The 23,279-nt window shown below is 40.2% G+C and overlaps 4 protein-coding genes across 5 annotated transcripts; 2 read left to right on the plus strand and 2 right to left on the minus strand.

The window, feature by feature from the left end:
* The first annotated feature begins 141 nt into the window (after positions 1 to 141).
* Positions 142 to 2,830, plus strand: LOC106660467 (cysteine-rich protein 2-binding protein). Its single transcript, XM_014383436.2, has 6 exons — positions 142 to 722; positions 793 to 941; positions 1,025 to 1,264; positions 1,344 to 1,772; positions 1,836 to 2,369; positions 2,443 to 2,830. Exons 1-6 carry the CDS (start codon positions 367 to 369, stop codon positions 2,796 to 2,798), a joined length of 2,064 nt encoding a protein of 687 aa, XP_014238922.1. The 5' UTR covers positions 142 to 366; the 3' UTR covers positions 2,799 to 2,830.
* Positions 2,831 to 3,725: 895 nt separating this feature from the next.
* LOC106648077 (dnaJ protein homolog 1-like) lies at positions 3,726 to 8,144 on the plus strand. The gene is made up of 2 exons (XM_014364752.2): positions 3,726 to 4,050; positions 5,748 to 8,144. Exon 2 carries the CDS (start codon positions 5,766 to 5,768, stop codon positions 6,843 to 6,845), a length of 1,080 nt encoding a protein of 359 aa, XP_014220238.1. The 5' UTR covers positions 3,726 to 4,050; positions 5,748 to 5,765; the 3' UTR covers positions 6,846 to 8,144.
* A 689-nt stretch (positions 8,145 to 8,833) lies between these two features.
* LOC106660321 lies at positions 8,834 to 12,352 on the minus strand. The gene is made up of 5 exons (XM_023461992.1): positions 12,242 to 12,352; positions 11,899 to 12,175; positions 11,130 to 11,676; positions 10,643 to 11,062; positions 8,834 to 10,464 (listed from the first exon to the last, which is right to left on the minus strand). Exons 1-5 carry the CDS (start codon positions 12,350 to 12,352, stop codon positions 10,026 to 10,028), a joined length of 1,794 nt encoding a protein of 597 aa, XP_023317760.1. The 3' UTR covers positions 8,834 to 10,025.
* Positions 12,353 to 12,760: 408 nt separating this feature from the next.
* Positions 12,761 to 22,960, minus strand: LOC106648030 (histone-lysine N-methyltransferase, H3 lysine-79 specific). 2 transcript variants are annotated; one of them, XM_014364666.2, is made up of 9 exons: positions 21,202 to 22,960; positions 20,178 to 20,357; positions 19,747 to 20,073; positions 19,393 to 19,660; positions 17,548 to 19,310; positions 16,361 to 17,052; positions 15,951 to 16,283; positions 15,657 to 15,880; positions 12,761 to 15,225 (listed from the first exon to the last, which is right to left on the minus strand). In XM_014364666.2, the coding sequence occupies exons 1-9, from the start codon at positions 21,286 to 21,288 to the stop codon at positions 14,690 to 14,692; spliced, it is 4,410 nt and encodes a 1,469-aa protein (XP_014220152.1). In that variant the 5' UTR covers positions 21,289 to 22,960; the 3' UTR covers positions 12,761 to 14,689. The 2 variants fall into 2 exon arrangements, with proteins under 2 accessions (XP_014220152.1, XP_014220150.1); XM_014364664.2 differs by having other exon boundaries at positions 12,761 to 15,255.
* Positions 22,961 to 23,279: the final 319 nt, after the last annotated feature.

The following is a 23,279-nucleotide window of genomic DNA, read 5'->3' on the forward strand; positions in this document are numbered from 1 at the left end:
ACTTGCGTTTCTTCATTACATGTGTCATTCGCAAAGTCAATCGGTGATATTGATGGCGAGCAGACAAAAAACTCGGTGCAAGGGGCAAACTATCAATTGACGGCCACTATATGCTATTCGCACGCGGTATAACGCTACACGTGTATACATATCTGCTTAGCCTCGTGCACCGAGGCTCACATATTTCATACAAATGCAAGTTTTTCTTTTATTATCGAATTAATAAAATAAGTAAAATCGTCACATATCAACTAGCGGAATATCTATCTATTTTGTCCCATCGATTTAAATGCTTCAAGTATTTGACAATAATGCAAATGCCAAAAGGTATATAACCTCTGTCTGATATATGTAAACAATAAAAACATGGGCGAAACAATTTGCAAAAAGTGTCAAGAAGGATGTGATCCCTACGATAGTCCATGTGTGCGTTGCATCGGGGATTGCGAACAGTCGATGCACATTGCATGCTTAAAACGTGGTGGTCTACCGACCCTCTTTGCCGGCGATGTATTTTTCAATTTTGAATGTGAAAATTGTTCCGTCGAAAAGGAGCAAATTTTCACCAGGTACAAAATGTCTTGGCTCAACGTTATCATTTTAACGATGTACCATTTGAAAGAGAAACATCTTGGTATTAGTAGGAGAGGATATTTTCATTGGAAAACTCAAATTGCAGTGTTTATATCGGATAATTGGGATTCTTTGTTTCCTAGTACAGTGTAAGTCTCTCACAATCTTTACATTTTGCATGTAAAAGTAAAACTAAACTATTCAGGTTTTTTTATACAGAAAGAAAAGAAAGCAATGGGTTGGTACTATATCTGGTATTTTGTCACATCACAGTGGTATATACTTTGAATCTGGTTTCAAAGAGCTAGAAACACCAGGCTATTGGAAGTTGATAGGAAATGATCCACCTGAAGTTTATATAGCTAGAAGTAAGTTTATAGTCTACTTTCAGATCAATCTACTAAGTTTATACTTTATTAACATTTTTTTAGTTTAAAATCAATTTTTATAGATCAGAGGGAAGTTGAATTGAAGAAAAAAAATCAAAAAATATCCAAGGGTAAAGTTCTCAAAGATGTTCCAGCTGAACCAAATATTATTAATAACTTTGGTTTTAACAGTAATTCTAATCTTAATGGCGTGGAAAACATGAGACCTATGAATAATGTACAAGTATTTCAAAAAAAGAATTTTCAATACAATCATGAATTAATTAATACTGTGAAAGAGGAAATTTCTGAGGATTTAAATGGTATATAATCATTACGATATCAAATATTACTATAATTATATTTTAACTTCTTTTTAATTTTCTGTATTTTATATTAAAGATTTTTTAAAATATGATATGGATTTTCAACTACCAAGTATAGACGATTTTCCTGCATTAAACATGGAATTAAGTCCCGCTAAGGAAGGAATACCCTTTCCAGAATCAAATTTCTTTTCTGATGATTTTATAGCTCAGTGTTTGTCCACTGCATCAGAATCCAAAGATGTTCCTTATGAAAATATGAAAATAATTGATGAATCATCAGATATAATGGATGAAAAAACGTTTTTGAATTTTTCAAATGTACAAACTAGTGAAATTGAACAATTTAATGAGCCAATGGAATGTTCGAGCATTGAGAAAACAATTCCTGAAGCCATTAAAATTTGTAAGAATGAGAAAAAATTACCCAAACCACTACCTTCATTATTCAAGCCTAAAAAATCAAGACCATGGCCATGGGATGAATCTTTTAATTTTAAAAAAGGTAAATAATCATAATTTTTTACTAAATTTTAATAAATCTTTAAAATGGGTTTTTAATTTTTAGATGACTTGAAGCCCATGATGAACATAAGAGAAGAAGAATTTGTGCTTCAAAAAATTGAGCAGTACAAGCATTTACTTAAATCTGCTCCTGCTGATATAAAAAGACTTTACAGAAAATTAGCGGTTCGTAGAGTCAAAAGGCAATATGGATTACCGATACTGAATATTGATAATGTTGGAGAAAAAATACCGAATACTAAACAATTTCAAGTTAGAAAAAAAGGCAATGCAGTTTTAGACCGATTTGTATTGGATGATGCTATATTTTTTGAACAAAGATTACAAGGTGCGGGGTCTTCTACACCTGTATATAGCACTTATACAAGCAGGTTATTACAACCATACATTAGAAGAGACACTAGTAGTCATCCATTATGGCTTAAAGTCACAGATGAACTAATTGCTAAAGTTAATAAAAAAAAATTAGGTTGGAGACCTAGGCCTTTTGCTCCTATAGATTATTCCTACATTAGACCACAGCACATACCAGCCATCAATTGTCTTTGCAGCCAATTTTTTTGGCCTGGGATTGACTGTAAGCATAGCAAAACTTTAAAAAACTTTATTTATTAGTTACAAATATAATTTAATAATGTTTTTTTTTTCAGTGACAGAGTGTCTCAACTATCCAGATTTCACATGTGTTGTTTTGTACAAAAAATTAGTTATAGGATTTGCTATTATGGTACCAGATGTAGGCTTTGATGAAGCCTATATTTCTTTTTTATTAGTACGTCCTGAATGGCGAAATGCCGGCATTGGAACATTTATGATTTATCATTTAATTCAAACATGCATGGGAAAAGACATAACTCTACATGTTTCTGCATCAAACCCTGCCGTCACACTGTATCAAAAATTTGGATTCAAACAAGAAGAATTTGTTCAAGATTTTTATGAAAAGTATATTCCACCATCTTCCAAAGAAAGTAAACATGCACTTTTTTTGAGACTATCTAGATAATAAGGTTCAATTTATAAAAAAATTAATGTATAAGTCAATACTTTCATAATTTTTATACATGGGAAATTCATTTGTTTGATTAGTTTTTTTGTTTAAAATATATATGCTTATTATTTTTCAATTGAGTATTTTTATTGCCCCTTGATGTAAATGAACAAAAATCTGTAACATGTTTTTAAAAAACCAAATGCATATGGTATACACTGCATCTATTGACGCGCTTTATCAAGAAATCTCATATAATGAATTTCTAAATTTTATCACTTAATAGATAACAATATTAGTTTCTTTACAAGCGGAGAATGAACTACAGTTCTCAATAACAACCGTTCTTGTCAATGAAGCATTTTTTACGTGCAGCGCACATTCAGGTTTGAAATTCAGCTCTTACTTATTTTTACAGCATGGTCTTTCATAATGCTGCACGGTTGCAAATAAAAGTTGTTAAAAATAGCTGTCGAATCGACTCGTCGAAGCTGTACGACGTTTTTCATGAAAAAATTGGTATGGATGCGGGTACTCGAATTAGTACTCTCGTTCTCGAAGGTTAGTTCATCCAACCAAAGCGGGATAATTTTGGAAAGAAAGAAATTTGAAATCGTCCGCAATTAACATGAAGTAATTATCAAGCTATATCCTTCTAGAACAAGCGTATGCATACACCCAATAGTGCTTATCTGCAGCATACACGGATGTATGTACGCTATTCTGTTGTGAGAGGCAGACAGGCATTTGGTGTTCAACAACGGCAAACTTCAGAGTGCAAATTTTCATCGCGTACACTGTACTACCCCCACCCATCTCGTTCTCTCCATTGTGGCATATTATTCACCGATCAAAATTTTCGCGTTCAAAAACAATACACAAAGCGTTCCAGTTATACAATAATTATGCGCGCATCGAAATAGTCATCCTCGCTCCAGGATGCATCTTGGAATCGAAAGTAACTGTATCGGACAATCGAGATTTTCGTTCAAAAATCTAGAACGGCGCGGTTCGCGTCACTTCTCGAAGCTTCCTGAATACACGAGACTCGCTGTTTGTATATAGAGGGCCTGCCGCGCCAGCCGAGCTCTCAGTATAATACGAGACTTTGATCAGTAAAGACGTTTAGTAACAGTGTTACGAATATATCCTATACCTCTCACTCAGAGGACAAACATAAACCAAGTGATTTAACAAAGTTCAGTTGTGAAAATTGCATTGTGAATAACGATCAACAACACATTTCATTGAGTTTTTCAAAAGAAAAGTAAGTGTTTTTTGAGCAGTGTTCTTGATTACTTCTCGTTGCATACATGGGTACGAGTCTCTTCTCTAGCAGACCCAACGACTTGGTCTCTTTAATCTAAACGAATATTGTGTGATTATTTCGCAAGTGATTTCTTCACGAAATCGCAAAACGTCGCTGTGTGTGTCTGTACGTGTTTCAATCAGCTCTCTGTCCCGCTCTCGTCCATTTGTCATCATTTCCCGAAATAGCGAGGAAAATATATAAATCGCGTGGGTGTGCGAGAGAGAAGAGACTCGCTGCCGTCAGCTCACATACCGTTGTTCTCTTTTTCTGCAACATACTTTTTTCCATCACCTATATATTATTATTAGGCCTCGTAAAATCCCGCCTGCTACCGTGTGTTTATATAAAATTGAATATAAAAATTATAAGCGCCTGTGAGAGACTGGTATGCGCTACATCAACGTCTTGGTTACCCGAGCTGAACGCTACGCTGCTGCCGCTGCTGCTTGCTGAGTCCAAGCTTTCAAACTCTGTCTCTCTTGCTCGGATGCCTATCGAATGTTCGCGCAAGTGCTAGAATGAACGAGAAAGTCGCGCGTGATTCTCTATAATAATACACCTCGATCGCTGCTCTATGCTCTATTATATCGAGCTTTTCAGCCTAAATTTTCGTATTTTACACCAAGTACATTCGTGTCTGATTAATTTCTGTCATCGACGTAATACTGCAGTTTTATAGGCTTTTTAGCAGTAGCTCAAGATTATGTGCTAACCATATTTGAAAGTGAAAAGCTGATCGGATCGATGAATTATGTATGCTTTTTCTCGCTCATTCTCTTTTGCACGTAGCTTTCGATTTTAGAATTTCGATTCAGCATACGCACGCATAGCATGAAAAGTGCCCTCGGAACATCGTCGCGCGCGGAAAGTCATAATATTTGTATGCAAAATCAAAACAGTATGTAGCAACTGGGCGCGCTCGCTCTCGACGGGTGTATTATTATTTTGTGTACTACGTGAAATCTAAAATATCTGTAAATTGAGCAAAAATATGACGATGACTACACTTCGTGTCGTGCGTGTCTCCTCTCGTTCTCTTTGCTTCTCTCGCGAGCTCAAACATGAGGGAAAAGCGAGCTGGCGAGGGAGGAGGGGGAAGATGTCGAGGTCGTCTCTTATAGATCGCAATTCGCAGTATAAATCACACTCTTGCCCATACGTCTCACTTTATACATAAGCGTTGTTTATGAGCTGCAAAATATTATTTTGTCTTGTATCGCGTAGAACAGCGAGAACTTGCTATTTTATTCTCGCGACAATAACTATGTATACCCGCTTAGCGTACGTCACTGCCACGCGCTCCTACGATACAATTGCGAATCAATCGCTACTGTCTGACGTGTGTATTTACGTTCTCTCTCTCTATCTTAATTTGCTAATTACCTAGCACGCGTACCTTTTTGTTACGACGGCATACGTACGAAAAATATCGTAACAGTAACTGTCTTACAGTCTTACTAGATACTGACTCAACGCGACTTTTTCTTATGCAAAGCTCATGCAGCAGCGGTGACTTACTTCCGCGTTCGATGACTATATCTTACTAACGATCGCAACACGAGCGTAATCTAAACAATAGCTCATTTTCTCACACACCTGAGCAACGATAACTAATCGTTCGCCTTGTCTCGGCGTTTTGTTTTCTGTTGCAGCGAACGAAGCAATAAACAATGGGTAAAGATTACTACAAGATTCTTGGCATTGCCAAGGGTGCCAGTGACGACGAAATCAAAAAGGCCTACCGCAAGCTCGCGCTCAAATACCATCCAGACAAGAACCGAGCGGCTGGAGCGGAAGAAAAGTTCAAAGAGATAGCCGAGGCTTACGAGGTATTGTCGGACACGAAGAAGCGCGACGTCTACGACAAATTCGGCGAAGAGGGTCTCAAGGGTGGCGTCGGCAGCGGCGGTGGCGGTGGCGGCAGCAGCGGTGTCGGTGGAACCCAATACACCTTCCACGGCGATCCCCGCGCCACATTTGCCCAGTTCTTCGGCACTTCCTCACCCTTTCAGACTTTCTTCGAATTTAACAACGGCGGCGGCGGCAATCGTATGTTCTTCGGCGGCGACGACGACATGGATACCGACGATCCTTTCGGCCTCAGCGGTGGCATGCGCCAAGGGGTAGGTGGACCAGGAGGTGCTTTTCGATCGCAGTCCTTCAATTTCGCTCCGCAGGGCAGGAGCGGTGGCAAGGAACGCGCCCAAGACCCGGCCATCGAGCACGATCTCTATGTCAGTCTTGAGGATATCCTGAAAGGCTGCACAAAGAAAATGAAGATCTCCCGCCGAGTCATGCAGCCAGATGGCTCATCTCGCAAAGAAGACAAAGTTTTGACCATCAACGTGAAACCAGGATGGAAAGCCGGCACAAAGATTACCTTCCAGAAAGAGGGCGACCAAGGCAGAGGCAAAGTACCTGCAGATATCGTCTTCATCATCAGAGACAAACCTCATTCGCAGTTCAGGCGAGAAGGAAGCGACATTAGGTACACCTGCAAGATGAGCCTGAAGCAAGCTCTGTGCGGTGCCGTCATTCAAGTACCAACGCTCGGAGGCGAAAAAATCACGTTGAATCTCTCGAAAGAGATCATAAAACCAGCTACGGTCAAGAGAATTCAGGGTCACGGTCTGCCCTTCCCTAAAGAACCATCGAGAAAAGGAGATCTATTGGTATCCTTCGACATCAAATTCCCAGATTCACTAACGCAATCGGCTAAAGATATACTGTTCGATACGCTACCGAACTGAGAAGAAGAAACCGAGCGCAAACATGATTGTCCAACCGATTAGAACAAGGATCGCATAAGCAGCAAGTATATTCAGCGAGCAGCAATCCAATATTATCAACATCTAGTGAAGCTATCTATCTTATTGTTTTGTACATTTTAATGCTGTAGACAAGAAAAAATCGTTAGGCAATCGGATCATGCTGCCGGTGACAAGACTTGATTACTTTATTTTCTTAATTACTTATGCGAAAAGACTCTTGTTGATATCTTAGTGTGTAATCGATCAATTATTAAACTTAGTTCAATAGCTAGTTTGTATCATTCTATTCCTTGAAACTTGATATCAAGTTTTTTGGACATTGTTTTCGTATTTCATGAATCATAAACACAATGTGTAACAGCGAAAGTGAACCCGGGTGAAACATACTCTCATTAAAATATTATAATATTTTCGTAAAAATAAAACCCTTTGTACAGACTATCCTGTGACCTCTGAATTGTGTAAATTTTGAACTATTGTAAGTAGAATGACTATTATAAAACACAAATGCGCATCATATAATATATATTTGAATCGAGTGCGATTTATATGTATGACTGAATCATATAGGATTTTAGGTTTCTAAGTTGTGGCTGAATGCTACATTACACTACGTAATTATAAATATTATATTAGATAAATTTTGTTGTGAAAGTATGTATGTTGTATGAATGTGAGACTGAATAATTTTTATGTGCTCTGAGAGCACAGTTTTATGCATGATGAAGCGAACGAAAGTTTTATCTTGTAAAAATAAAATTTTATGTTGTATAAATGATTGAATTGCTGAGGCAGATGTATAAAATATTGATCCACAGCCACTTTGTAAGATTCAAACGCCTCAGTTACTGCGTGAAGCAACTTTGTTTACGAAAAATACCGAAGTTGTAATTTATATACAAAAAACATTTTTTGATCAAATATATCACGTTTGATGATATAAATTGAAATGCGTAGTCGTCTTATTTCTCTGCTGACTAATTCTGATGTTCTGCAAAGCGATGATGAACGCTAAACTTAGATCCTTATGATTTTACTTGCTGTATGATTAAAAATACAAACCATACTTTACGCGACAATACAAATCTGTACTAGTTTTGCACGAGAAAGGTTACGTATAAAATAACAGCTCTTGCTCTCAAAATTTTCTAGTCCCAAAAATTGATTTTATTTTTAAAAATTCATTACGTTAATCAATTGAAAATGAATATATTTGGATCGCACTCCTAATAAAATACTTGAATCATTAGATTAAAAACGAAAACTGAAGTAGCCACGAGGGGTACACAATGTGACGTATCTTACCGATGAAATCATTTCAACTAGATTTGAGAGTCAGTGACCTTTTACACTCGTGTAATGCAGCTATATAACTATCTGCAGAATATTTCAGAAACGCAGCAGCAGGTTTAAATGAAATGATAATTATATCGTTGCTTTTAACTAAGTATATGTGATACGCACTGCAAGTGTATATTCGGTGAAATTATTGTCGCGCAAATTTCATCGAACGGAATTGTATAAGAAAACTTTGTAAAACAACAAGTATGAAACAAGAGAATTAAAACATACATTCTATATGATATAAATTAAAGTGAAATATTTTATTAAAAACCTCCTCCTTCTAACTAAGACGATGTAAGTGCAATTAGTTGAAAACATTTACGTATCATATAACAGTCCGAATTCCACGATCGGAAAAGTCGACGTTATAGTCGAGCAACAACACATCCAAAAATAGTCAGCCACTGATCTGACGTCAGGCTATCCATGTGTGAATTTATATAGGCGCCGCATGAATGTGTGCTGTGCTAACTACTACTATATGCTGCTTGAGCTTGGCACAACACAGACTCTTTAAATACAAGTCGCATAAGATGAGCCTACGCGCTTTTTTCTTCCGGGTGTCGGCTGCAAAAAAATTTTCGATCTCTTTTTCATCGTGTTATTTTTGTTTGCATGTATATTCTCCACACATGCACTATGGTACAATACGCCGAAGTCAGACATTTTTTGCACTCGGCACAATTCGCTACACGGCACATACACACATTCTTTAAAATGAAAAGAAGTTTTATATCGGTTTGAAGTGGAAATGACCATAACTTTATTAAACTTGGCAAGTAATATGACATTATTATTGATATGAAGCGTTATGCATGATTCACAGGTTACAAGAACAAAAAAAAAGAGAATAAAAAACCGTAAGATAATCAGTCGTCAATCAATGAGCAAGTTCAATTTAATTAAACCAGTGACTCTTGCTTTAATTTTGATCCGCGAGTCGAGACTTTGAAAATGTTTTCATAATTGAAATCGCAGGATCTTTTGTTTGTTTTGCATAGACGCAGAATGTGAGGATAAAAAGATGCTGGCCGATGTCTTGAATCCGAAACGAGTTGGTGCAATGAGCGCAGTACTGCGTCGATGATCCGCGACTGGAAGTCGCACAAATGAATCGCACTCGCCGGCTCGAGATCGTTACACTTCGTTCAGGATGTCTCGCTGCTCGCTGAAAAGGTAGAGGGGATCGTTACCAGAGAAATTGCAAACCGGTCAAAGGTGACTAGCCACGAACGGAGCTCAAATTTCTATTACTCATGTTGATTTTCTGGAAGTCGTTGGAGAGTCCGTTATAGTCGAACAGTCTGAACAGTCAACAAAAGACTTTTCGCCACGATGGTAGAGGGAGATAACGATCGAGTCTGTGAGAAATCGAGTCGACAAAGTACCTTTAACCTGTTGCTCGTCGGTTGCGTGCGCGCTTCGACTCGCTTTTTTCGATGCGTCAGCCGTTTGGGTGGGTGTTTATGTATGGAACTACTTGAGCTCCAACTATAAACTCTTTGCAGTCTTCGTTCTCTCTTTGTATGCTCGAGCAAAGATTTAATGTATCGTTACAGGTGGGCGATGCGGATCTTTGGTCGCTCGTCGCGTGCGACAATTTTTTTGTCGCGATTACGTCGAAAAAAAAGGTAAGAAAAAAAATGTAATCAAGCGACGATAATCGTTGTGGAGCAGAGCGGAGATGACGATGAGTCAGCGAAAGATTAATCGCGATCGCGTACCGATCAATGCTCATACTTATGCATACACGACCTGTACAAGTTTGGGAGCCTCAAGGATGCGATAACTAGAAACGAGACTCGCGGCAAGTCCTTACTTTTTCGGCGTACATCGGCGTTTTCTGCAGAAATAATCGAGCCGATCGTTGTGGTCGCTGTGGCACCAAGTGCCATCGGGAAAATAAGCCGCGTCCTCGTTGCCGTTGCTGTCTCGCGGCCGTTGATGCCTACAACCGGCTTGACCTTTTTGCAAATCCAGCAGGCTAATAAGGGTGTCGTTGGCAAACGAGTCCTGTCCGTAGCTCTGCTTGCAGAAAATCATGCAAGCTCGCCAAGGACGTTCGCTTTCGTGTCGCATCTGCACGCCGGCAACGGCAATGCCCTGCTGCGAGTGAGTCCGACATCGTTCGCCGGCATATTTCTCGGCTCTGCGGCGTTTTTTACAAGCCGTCGTCGTGTCCGCCGCGTCATTGCAGATGCCGTTGTGAAGCTCGTTTATGGATTCGTTGTTGCTAACGCTGCTGCTGATTGGCCTGTGGAACAACATATACGAACAAAGAACTTGTACTGCGGGGATAAATTAAGTGGCGAAAAAAAGACTGGCGCTCTTTGTGCGTCGACTCTGTCGACTCTGTATCGGTCTTTTGCATGCATAGAAATTCCCGCTAGAATACGTTATTATGGCAGTGCGCGTGAGTCATTGCAATGTACCGTTTGTCCAAACAGTCACCCGCTCTGCACTCTTTGTCCAGTTGACAGGCGGTACCGTCCAAGGCGGGCCCAGCCGAAAAAGTCGCCTTTTCGTAGGGACTTTGACACTTGAGAGCTCGGCACAGGTTCTCGCTCTCGACGACGACGGCCTTCCGGTTTTTCAGCAAGATCTCGCACTGCCTCTTGGCGCTCCAGCGGCGCCCGGGCAGTTCCATGACCTGTTGTTGGAGAGCGTCGCTGCCGATCGACGCCTCCGATTCCGGCCCGTCCAGCAGACACTTCTTGACCTCGTGGATCTTCGAGGCGCTCTCGCGACTGCAAGCCGACCACTGGGACTCGCCCTGGACGCCGCGGCTCGGAGACATGATGTAGCCGTCCTTGGGGCAGCTGTTGCCCGTCGCGTCGTGCTGGATGCCAAGGCTGCAAAATCAATGCAACGAACGCGACTGGCTTAGATCGAACGAGCCAATTATTTCTCGATCCGTACTTGTGAGCGATCTCGTGAGCGGCAACGTAAACCGACTGGAAGCCCGCCGAGGGATAAGGTTTGCCGGTCAGCTCGTTGTCGACCCCGAACTCGGTGATGACGCAGGCGTAGTCATCCCAGCAGACTCCGCCGACCCGAGCCAGCCCCATCGTCACGTAGTTCTTCTCGCCGTCCGCCTCGGTCGAGTAGAGGTTCAGCCCCGTGATGTAGAGGCCCACGTCCCAATGCAGAGGCTCCTCGTCCCCCGGAGGATTCGACTCCTTGGAGAATTGGCAAAAGGAGTCGAGGACTCGGTCGCGCTGACCCTCGAGCGTCGCCAGTTCAGCCGGTTGCCGTTCCATCAGCTCGAGTCGCACCGGCGCCACGTCGATCTCCCGACCCAGACTCGGGTGCTGGTACAGTGCTTGGATGTTGTTCACGTAGGCCAACAGCAGATCGACCAGCTCCTCGTCGCTGTCCAGCTGCGCTCGGAAAATCCGATAGGCCCAGGCGTCGAAGAACACGCCCAACTCTACCGTCAGTCTCGGTGGCTTCGTTTCATTTTGCTCTGCCGTCGTCGATGTTAACGATGAATTGTCGCCTTGGCGTCTTCTGGCCATCATCTTCTTGATTTTCACGTCGAGCTGACGATGATGGTAAAAAATCGGTATGCTCGTCTGTCGTCGTCTTATCGCGTGTCTCGATCTTCTGGCATCGTCCTTATCCAACGGTACAATTTCCAAGCTCTCATTTTTAACAAAGACAAATCCACGCTGGCAACAAAATCAACGTGTTTCTTTTATTGTACAAACGATCGATCCAGTCGATGAAAACCATGAAAAATGACTTATACGAACCACGCCGCTAGGCTCGCACAAATTAATTGCTGCACTGATCGACGAGTCTCGATGAGAGTAATAGCAAGACGAGCTTTTTGGATAATTTAATCGGTCTAGCCTGCTATTGTTCGATCGTTTCCAAATTTCGACCTTTGACTTGGATAAATTGTCGTTCAATTTCAGCGATAAATTGAACTTTCTACCAAAAGCTCTGAAAGTCAATGGAACCTAGAACGAAAAGTATGAACAAATGCTTGCGTATATCCTCGGCTAATGCTCTCTTTGCATTTTTACCGCTGAATCGTTGTTGTTCGACGAGAACTGCAAATGCACGATTTCGATATCTTCGCACTTGGAGCATTTAAAGAGGAACGATAACAACAAAACACGAAAAACGCGTAACATGTTCTCGAGAGAAACTAGCAGACTGCGACGACTTTTCCTCGCAACTCGTAATAACGATTCGATTATTGCAACGAATTTCGAAATTCTTATAGAAATATGATGATTGTTATGCGCGTCTATGCTGGTGCCTGTATTGACCTTGCTATAAAAAGTTTATTCTTTTGCGTGTGTACATAGCGGAATGAATAACAGCAGGGAGTGATAAATGATAAAGAAACAGAAAGTTGATTATTACAAAAATCTTAGTATTAAAATATTCCAATAAAAACAATAAATTATAATGATCAATAATAATACAACTAATAGAAGTTTCGGCAGTGTATGTATAACAGCCAGATTTTTGCAGCTGCCTGCAGTATCTTTTCTATATTATTTATGATATTATCTACCTACGAGCTCATCGTTATTCGCATTTTCTCGATATATCTATAAGGTTGTTTCCATATAAATACAATTATCCAACTTTTCCTGTTTTCTTTTTGCGCATTTGGTTTTTTGTCTATACAAGATTATTGATTCGGTATTTACACTATTTTTTATCAAGCACTTGTTCTTACAAGTACAAGTGCTCAGATGCCTTATTAGATGCCACGGGAATGCTATGTCTTTCATATCCGTGAACTTAATATAATTAAATTTACATTGTTTTACTCACATTGTTTCTAGTCATTTTCTTAAGAAAAACCACTTTTACTAGAGGTTACTTTTTTAATAACTTCGAGTAATAGTAGTTTCAACTCGTTCGACTACGTCTTTTTTTACTTATTACTATTATTACTATTATTATATACGATGCACCAAGTCGAAAAAAATGTTCAATGCTCGCAAAGATCGCTCGCTCTTTGGATATTACAGATTAATGTCTGTCAGTTCGATGTTATTTATACTAATTCAAGCATTTTTCATACTAACTTTTAATCATCAATTTTAGAAGCAATTTATGTAATTGCCATTTATTGCATCTATAAAAAAACAAGCATCGATGAACACTGTGGTTACGAGATTCAACATCGATCAATAGAAGATGTTCATCTCTTGATTATTACAAAATTCTAAAAATTTTACAACGAACACACCAGAGACTCGACTGTTAAGTTAGAAAAGTACTTAACTTTTGTCTTTTTTTACTACTCATTATAGTCTATACGACACGCTATAGGCAGAATTTTTACATTTATTGAGAGCATTATAATTTATTTATAACTTTTTCGTATAAATTATTAGTCGTTTGAGTAAAAAGATTACAAGATTCATAGTGAAAAAGTTTTCTTAGATTTTTTTCCATGCGTGTGAAAGTTTCATCTCAATAGTAGTTGAGAAAATGAGCTGACACCACAAAAGTGCGTGACCATAAATTTCAGCTATCATATATATGATATTAAATGTATTATATTAATATAATATACAATAGAGTAAATAATCTTTGTTATGAACCCGTATAAATATTGAAAATTACTTTTAAAATGTACATATTACATTATTTAATGCACTTTTGCTATGTGACTCTGTCGTTTTCACGGTGGGCTGCGATTTTATTTTATTAATTTCAATCATTTCTGTTACTAGCCTCGAAATTAAAATTTCTTTTCTAATACAATATTCATTATCACTTTCATTTATGTATTTTTCGTATTCAAGTGAAAATTGTATCTAGCACATATAATTAAATTTGAGTAGACTATTAGTTCTGTTTCTATATCTCAAAAACCGTCAATTATACCTCAAATATTCTTCCAATGTAATGAAACAAAACAACGTGTTACTATACAAAGTAACGAAACGTTTCATAAAATAATTTATAATACAATAAATTATCATGGGAAGAAAAATACTAACATAACAAAGTAGACGCTTTTTAATTATACTCTTTACTCTAAAATAGATCTCTTTTCTTAATAGTAAAAAAAGTATATAACTAATGTTTACTTTATTTGATTTGAAAGATCGATTAAATACTTGAACAAATCTTTTCAATTTCAATTAAGTAAATTTAAAACCTATTCACCTTTATAACTCAATAATTAACATTCACATAACGAATAAAGAATATAATAAATCTTTAATCAATTTTCTTCACACTTCAAAAACAATAAGCAAGAACTAACAAAAATTGAAATTAAAAAACGTCTACTCAAGTCTTTATGATAACGGAGCAATTTAAATTTACTATTTTATGATACAAGGATGTAAAATAAGTTTTAATTACGATAAATTTGTTTAAGCTATTTCTCACGATAAAGTTATATACGCTACGCAAACTCTCGATAGCACTGCATTATCCCTAACAAAATTTGTACAAAATCATTTATACATCATTCATATACTATCAAAAAGGTCTTAAGAGCGTTCATTCGGACTACCTCCTGACCAATGATGATTCCAATCCCAATCTTTGCCTTTTGGCCTGAATTTTCCCGATGAAGTTGATGAGGACGTCGACGAGCCAGGCATCTCTCGATGAATGTATTTCTTTTTATAGTGATGTGGTCTTTCGACGTCGCCGCTGCTTTGATTACTGTGTTGATTGCTGTGTTGATTGCTATGTTGACTGCTGTGTCTTTGATACTTGAGCGGAACACCCTGCTGCTGATGATGTGGATGATTATTGTTGTAGTGATGGTTGTGATGATGACTGTGGTGACTACCAGTTGACCTGGGACTACTTGGTGAAGGCGTGCGTGGTGGTCCTAGGGCTGCTTCATCGGGTGAAGGAACTATAGGTGGTGCACCATGAATTGCACTACTATCAGAGCCAAGACCACTATCGGGACTGGTATTAACGGCTTCAGTCGAACGTCGTCGTTTGTCCAACTCAGTTGAAGCAAAAGCTGCCAGCCGATCAAAACCAGAGCTTATGCAATGCCAGTCTGGATCTATAAAATTTGTTTTCCTTAATGTCTTGTCTACAAAAGGAAGATGTTATTTCGTTAATTGTGTTAATTAAAGCATAATAATATTAGGAAAGAAGATGAAAGTAAATTAGATTGAATGTTGTCATAGATGCATCAGTATTGAGGATGTGATATAACTGATGCGGGTGCGTTAACTAGAAAATAGAAGTTACGTATAAAAAACCGTTGTTTAGCTTCGTTAAGTGTAACAAAGACTGTGTATGAAAAAAAAAACAAATGAGTTGTGACTTAGTATATGACAATGAAGCAATGAAGCTTGATAAAAATTAAAACTGCTTGGATTTTTTTTATTTTAATCATTTGCATCGTAACTAGAATGTTTTTACCATGAAAGCAATTAGACAAGGCACAGTTGTTATATGTTTTAAGAATAAAATGAATTAGGAACTTACCATCACGAGGACTACGTCTCGAACTAGGCAGTTGCGGCTCGTCAACAATGGGCGTCGACGAGTTAGAATGTGGCTCGATAAGCGGACTCAGAGGAGCGCCTCCACTCGTAGTGACCGGTAGTTCTTTTTTCACTGGTTTGGTCGGTTGTGGCGTTACAGCACTAGCACTATTACCACCGCTAATGCTACTGTTTCCATAACGTTGATAAGGCTGGTATCGATTGCTACAAACAATTGTTGCATTAAAATCGAGTAGATAAATAAGATTACAATGAGTTTGAAGTAACAACAAACCTTCTACTACTATTGACCAAACTGTGTTCGCTTTTATTGACACTACCACTGTTACTACTACTACTCGCGCCGTTACTACTGTTGCTATTATTGCTGCTTCCTTGATTGTTAAGCATGCGCGCGTGCAAAGTTGCAGCAAGCCCTTCAAGCGGCATTTCACCGTTCGATAGTGAGGGTGGCTGAACCGACGACGACGAAGACGATGAGGGCGATGGGAGTATCGTTGCCGCCGCCGTCGTCGTTGACGCTCTTGTAGTCGACGATGAATTATCCGTGAAATATGACTCACGGTACGGCTTTATGTCAGCGCGAGGTAACTGTACCGGTGTGTACCTGAAATAAATAATAATAACGAAAATAAAAAATTTAATTTTTCATTTTGAAAAACATCAATTAAATTTTATGCATACCTTTGGGTTTGATTCGGTGGAGGTGCATAAAGCACTGAAGACCTAGAATTGGCAGAACTGTTAGAGTTTACGTTGGCCTTTTGATGTTGCTGAGCTGATGTAGTAGGTACAGCTGCACTAGGAGTCGGAGTGTAGCTCGCTACGCTTGGTAGTGTAGTTAGACCTGCTGATTCTGCTTCGGCGACGGCACTTGATTTCCCAACCGAACTAGTTGCCGGAGCAAAGGGCTCCGGATTTGTGCCAATAACACTCATATCAACAGCCGCGTTGATGATTGTTTGATTGGAAATTTCAAGTGTTCTCTCGATTTCACCGCTTACTAGATCACCGATCGTCCTGGTGCCAAGCAAAGAAGCCACACCGCTGCTCTTCGCACTGGTACTACTGCCAGACATTTGAGAGCTTGGGGCTTGTTGCCGAGCATACGACGATTGAGGCTGCTGTTGTGATTGCACTTTGACATCGGATTGGTGCGGAATTTCACTACTCGTGGGCTGTTGTTGCTGTTGTGGTTGTTGTTGTTGTTGTTGCTGCTGTTGCTGCTGCTGCTGATGTTGTTGCTGTTGTTGTTGCTGTTGTTGTTGCTGTTGCTGTTGCTGTTGCTGTTGCTGTTGTTGTTGTGTTGTTGACTGTACAGTCGGTAATCGCTCTTGGGAAAGGTGACGACGTAGAGCCATCTTTGCCGGCGATACCTTCGAAGCAAAGGTTACATGCTTTGTAAGGATTTGCGTTTTCACGCTCTCACATGCAATAAAAACCCGATTCGTAGATAACCAAACGCTTTATGATGCTTTAGCATTACAAACGCGATTTTTCATTTTTTACGGAACTTAAAATTCGTACAAGTTTCAAAAATGCACTTTTTGCACTTACAGAGCTATATTAAATAATTCAATCCAACAAATTACTCTATGTATGGAAATTTTTTTACTTTAGACTATTAATAAAAAATCAGTTAAATTCAATGATACTAAGAAAGGAAAAATTAAACTAGAACTATAACGTCATGCAGCAATCAATGGTTTCTCTGAAATGGGCCAAGAGAATATGATTAATTCAAAAATCTTATAATTTTTTGCAAGCACAAATAGGAAAGATATTTATTATTATTGACGCGGAAATCTAAATGTCGATGCAAGGAAAGACCATAAATTAAATTAGTGAAATATAAATCTAAATCCCCTTACCTGTGAGTAATCATGATTGGGGTTTTGTAGTGCTGATCGTTGACGATCAGATTCACTACTGTGTGGACCCATTGGCTGCTGTTGTTGCCCCTGCTGCATCATTTGCTGTTGTGATCGATTTTGTACATCTTCATTCAGCACACTTGTAATAATACTCTTCAATCTGTATTCAAAGTCATTATCTCTGAGCGATTCACGAGGTTGTCGCTGCTGTTGTTGCTGTGGTTGTTGTTGTTGCTGCTGAGGAAGAGTAGGCTGCTGCTGCTGTTGAATCGAGCCAAAATTCAAAGTAGCTTGAGGTAGTCGTGGTCTCGCATTAGACGGTGGAGGAAAACTACCAGTAGCCGTTGTTAACGATCCAGACGAACGATTCGGTAGTTTACCTGCTTCTATTTGTCGTCCAGTTTCAAGAATTTTTTGAGCTAGCAATTCAGGATTGTTTTCCTGAATTTTACCAACATCCGGCACGTCAGGCCAATCTTGCGAGCGCGTACGGCTATCTCTTTTCCGCGAATTGCCACTTTTACTAGGTGCGTGTGATTGTAACGGATGGTGTTGTTGATGTTGTTGTTTATTGCTATCACGCTCTTTTGAATTTCTTTCCATTTGAACAACTGTCTGACTCAGATTAATATGTTTGGATTTCAACTGTTTTCTCTGAGCAAGTTGAGCAGCGATTTCTTTCATAATCAATTCATTTGTAACGGATTGTAAGGGTTGACCAGGGTTGCTATTGAACTTTTCTATTATTTCCTGATATCTTTGTGTAGCCAATTTTTGTTGATCACTTTCGATAGTGCTGACCTGGGTCTGAAGTTTTAGTACAGTATTAGAAAGCTGTCTATGTTTGACAACAATCTCTTTGGCTTTTGCTAACAGATTTGCAGGTGAGTCCGAGTTTATTTGCAACTCAGCCATTCTAGCTTTCAGCAAAATGACGCTGTCGTTAATTAGAACAGCTATTTGTTTTTCTAACTGTGCTGCTCGCAATTTTAACGTTTCGTTTATTGATCGTTCTTTCGTTATATCAGCTTCAACTCGAGTTCTATAATCAGATTTTTTCATCGCTTCCAACATTTCCATAAATTGCTCTCTGTAAACATCTAACAACATTTGCAAAGCATACGGTGTTTCGTGCGGAGCTTTCGGGATACTTAATTCTTCGTGTACCGATGCAGAATTTGGCTGGAGCGCTTGCACAGACAGAGAAGTAAGCTGTTGGTCAACCGTACCCGGAGCTGGTGGCGGTTTTTTACCAAGAGCTTGAGGTGACGTACTCATCACTGTTTGACTGTGCAGTAAATCCAACCCAGATATATTGATCGATTTTTTGGGCTTACATCGTTTGGTGACGCCACCACCACGAGTTCCCCGCGTCGATCGGCCTCCCCTTGAAGATGCTTTCGTAGTTGTTCCATTTGTTGCTCTCTTGGAAGTTTTTCGACGACGACGAGATCTAGAATGATTTTCGTCTTCTGAATTTGTCTCACTATTGGAATTCTGATGACCTTGAGGACTATCGAGATGTCGCGACAAATCACGTTTAGCTCGATCACCTCGATTCGACCTACTACTACAACTGGCAGTGTTGATTACAGAATCATTTGAATCGTCGTTACGACCTCTATTCTTTAACTTATTGAAATAATCTTCGAGTTTAGTTCTGTCGATTTTGTGCAAATAATACGAGACAGGTTTCCCTGTCCAAGAGACAGACCCTAAGATTGGTTCCAGTTCTTGAACATGCATAATTGTTCCAATATCTGCGAATAATATTCAAAAATATATTTCATTACATTGAATAAAGATGAAATTTTTAAGGATATTTTTTGACTTTTTACTAACCGGTTAAGTTTCTATCTGTTATTCTGAAATTAAGTGGACAAAATGATTTAGATGATATGATACAAGCCCCATCTTTCAAGTCAGCAAATATTAATTTAAGTTGATGATCTACGTTAGGTCCAAATGCAAAATTATTAACAAATATTAGGGTTGCACTAGTAATACTTTCTTTATGCTCTGGAGCAAGGAAATCTCCTTTAACGATGCGATATTCTCCACTTTTTTTACCATACCACTTTAACCACTTTTGAAACTGTGCTTGCATACTCTGTATAAATAAAATTATTATAAATAAAATTATTATGAATGCAAAAACTAAAATTTTGTTTGTTTGTTTGTGTTAATTTTACTTACCTCTGCATACTTTGAAGGAACATCAGCTCTTTCTATACCCAAACACATTTTACATTTTGTAGCTGCAGCCATTTGTAAAACCACTTGTCCAACTCCTGAACCCAGATCAATAAAAATATCATCCTCGGTTATATCGACTGAATCTATCATCTGACAAATTAAATCATAACTAGTTTCTCCATACACTTCTGGAGAAAATGGTTCATATTGATTCAGTTTGTCAGGCTCCGTGACAGCATAATTGTAAGTTTGTTGAAGAATGTGTCTCAATAAACCGCGACTTGGTCTTTTGTTTATTCTTTGAGCAGTGAGACTCGTACCTTTCTCCTAATGTATGAAAAAAAAAAATAAAAAAATTATAAATAGTTAAAAAAGATTCATTTGTTGTAATATGTATTCGAGGACAATAATTTGATAAAATCCCAACTCACCAGATTGACCAAAGTACCAATAGCTCTATTAAACCTATCACATAGGCTTTTCATGCTTTCATAGTCTTTCCCATTGTATCCAGCAATTATATTATGCTCCAATGACACTTTGAGGTCTGGAAAGTCCTCACAGACCCATCGCATCGTCTCAACAATATCAATCGAACCATCATGTTTGTCCTGTAAGATAAAAGACAAATTACGAATATTATTGTCATTCACGACATGGAAAACAACAAGTAATAAGTGTAGATAGATCGTCATCTGTTTATTCGCGCGTAAATGTGCATACACATGCAGTCGAATCGACGAATCGCGCCACCAGAAGCACCTGCTGCTGCGCGCGTGAGTTTGAGTGCGACAGCGATATACACAGTGTTTTTTATGTATGCATACATGCTCACTCGCGACTTGAATATATACATACAGGCATATATTTGCAAGTGCAGTTACTTAAAAGAGAAAACCGATTTCCTCTTTACGCGTGCTCTTTTCTCTTTCTCCGTCGACTCGATGTATATTGTAGTAATACCCTTTTTGCATCAAAGCAACAATAGATATGCACTACGTGTCGGTGTACCAATGCACGTTAGTATTGGAGTAGTTATGCACGGCTGGTAATAGTGTGCAGCGAAGCCGCACGTGTACATGTGCACGTAAGAGCGCGCGCGCGTGTGAGTGTATGCATGAAAAACCAGGCGCATAACGTGCTTTAAAGGGCCTCACACAACAGTGGCTGCTGCATAAACAGTTCACTTCGAACAAGTTTTCTAATTATGTAATTGTAGACGAGCTACGTTTATTTGTAAAATATTAATTACATCTATAAGCATTTTAAAAGGTTTGTCGATACAGAGCGAAGGGCAAGCGTCAATGATAGAAGATTAACTAGTGGTGGATAATGTTTAGGTGACGCACGTACACGTGTAAGAAGAAAAACACGGAGGTCAATATAAGATAAGACTATCGATGTCATTGCGTGTGTCAAAGAAACGGTTATTACAAAATGAGCCGATGCACTTACACGTCCACTTCCAATGGTCAGAGGCCATGTGTAAATGATGGGCTCGGCCCCAGCGGGCGAGTTGAGCTTTAACTCCGCCGCAGCCATGTTCTCGTTGCTGCGTTGGTGAACTGCGTTGCGGTAGGCAGGTGAAAAGCTCTGGACGATGATCACCGTTCCGAGCGGCTTAAATTCTGAACAGAAGTGACCGTGGCAATTATTGTAAGAGCGGAGTCAGCAACGGCAGCAATTGTCACCATAATCGTGGCGCGCATAATGCGTATCGTTACACCGTAACACTAAGCCCGAAGTCCGAATGGAAATCGAGCCACACAACACTGAAGTCACAGAAATACCGCCCGAGAGTCGCGTATACAACGCGTGTATACGCTACAGACTGGGAGAAGATAGCTTTGGAACAAGCGCGAGCGGAAGACGCTACGACTGCAGGCAGTACTTTTGTTCAGCAACACTCGCGACTCGGGCAGCATAAGCAGCCGCGCTCAGCTGCGAGGAAGCGGGAGAGAGAGAGAAAAGTCTGGCGCAGGCGAAAGTTGAAAGGAGACGGAAGAACGTGCCGTGCCGTGCGCGCCGCGAGATATCGTAGCAGCCGAATGCACAGGACGTCGTCGTCCAAGTCGGCTGTCGCGCACCTACACGTACACAACACTACACGCTAGTGAACACGCACATATCACACAGAGACAGAGTCAGAGTAGTCTGAGCAGCGCCGCGGCCCGCGCGCCGTAAGAGCGCCCGAACTGCTATCTAGAACGGCGATGCCCACTTCTCGATTCGAAGCGATATTATTTTCTTCCTTTTATTAGGGCTGCTCTAAGCTGAAGTCGACGATGATCCTTGGTTCTCTTGAGCATCCTCTTCCAGTCGATAGTTGAGAATAACTTTGCTGATTTTTACTCGTACGTAGCGTGTTTGTAAATAGAAGCGCCTATATAGCTAAGAACACATACACGTACACATCTGCCGCGAGCGCTCATACACGAGCTGTTGGTGTATACGAGTGAGTAGGTGTTTGCGTCCGTGCGTGCATGCGTGCAAGGCGCTCGGCTGCAGCGAGTGGAAGAGAGACGGAGAGATGCCTCGCTCGATATACAGATATACAGTGGCAGTGTCAGCAGCAGCCTATGCGCTGTATTAGGTGTAGCGAGTAGAGCGCGCACTGTACACTATGTTATGGACGACAACCTCCTCTCCGCGTAGACGATGCAGCAGCAGCAGCAGCTCACGATGCGCGCGCGACTTTTGTCTTCTTATCTATATGTATACAATATATACTAGGGATAAGGCAATTGTTTAGCTTTGTTGTTGTTGATTGTTATTGTTGTTGTATGTTTCTTGCTTATGCTAGTGGCTATGGCACAGGCACTGACTCGAACGTATACCTATGTTCGATACGATATCCCGTGTTATAGGTGCACGTACACAGACACTGGCACGCACTCGAAGAGATCACGTAAAACGGGATCCGTCAAAGACTCGCGGGCCTTTTGGCACACACTCGCGCGCGTTTATTAGTATATAGGCGGATAAAAAACAACGACTCGCTGCTCGTCGCTTCGTCCCCGAGACTCGTAAAAGATGTACAAGACGTGCAGCTTACACGAGTGCACGTCTCTCGCACGCAATAACGCGGACAAACGTAGCAGTGCAGTGCAGTAGCAAGAGCACACGCAGGGTAACGTCGACGACGACGACGCTCTTTACTGCGCGACTAACACACTGTACAGTATAACATAGGCGTACAGTCATTGGTCTGCACGGACACTGCGAGACACCACACAGCACATTACTGTGTGAATGCGTGTGTGTGTGTGTGTGTGTGCTGCGCAGCAAATCGAGACGCACATATACTTGCACATGCAGACAAGTACGTGGCTGCGTCCGTGTGAGTACTCGGAGAATATAGTATAAGCTTAGCCGATGCACAGCGCACACACACAGAGTAGCTTTTTTGCGCCGCCAATGGCAGAGAGTGGGGTAGCCGAGCGAGACATGGCCGCCTGAGTTTAAGATTTTCACTGGCGAGGCGGCTGCGGAGTGCGGCAGCAGTAGCAGCAGCAGCAGCAGCGGGGGCTCGT

The sequence above is a fragment of the Trichogramma pretiosum genome, unplaced genomic scaffold (assembly GCF_000599845.2).
Source record: "Trichogramma pretiosum strain Unisexual culture from Peru unplaced genomic scaffold, Tpre_2.0 scaffold27, whole genome shotgun sequence".
In the NCBI taxonomy this organism is placed as follows: domain Eukaryota; kingdom Metazoa; phylum Arthropoda; class Insecta; order Hymenoptera; family Trichogrammatidae; genus Trichogramma; species Trichogramma pretiosum.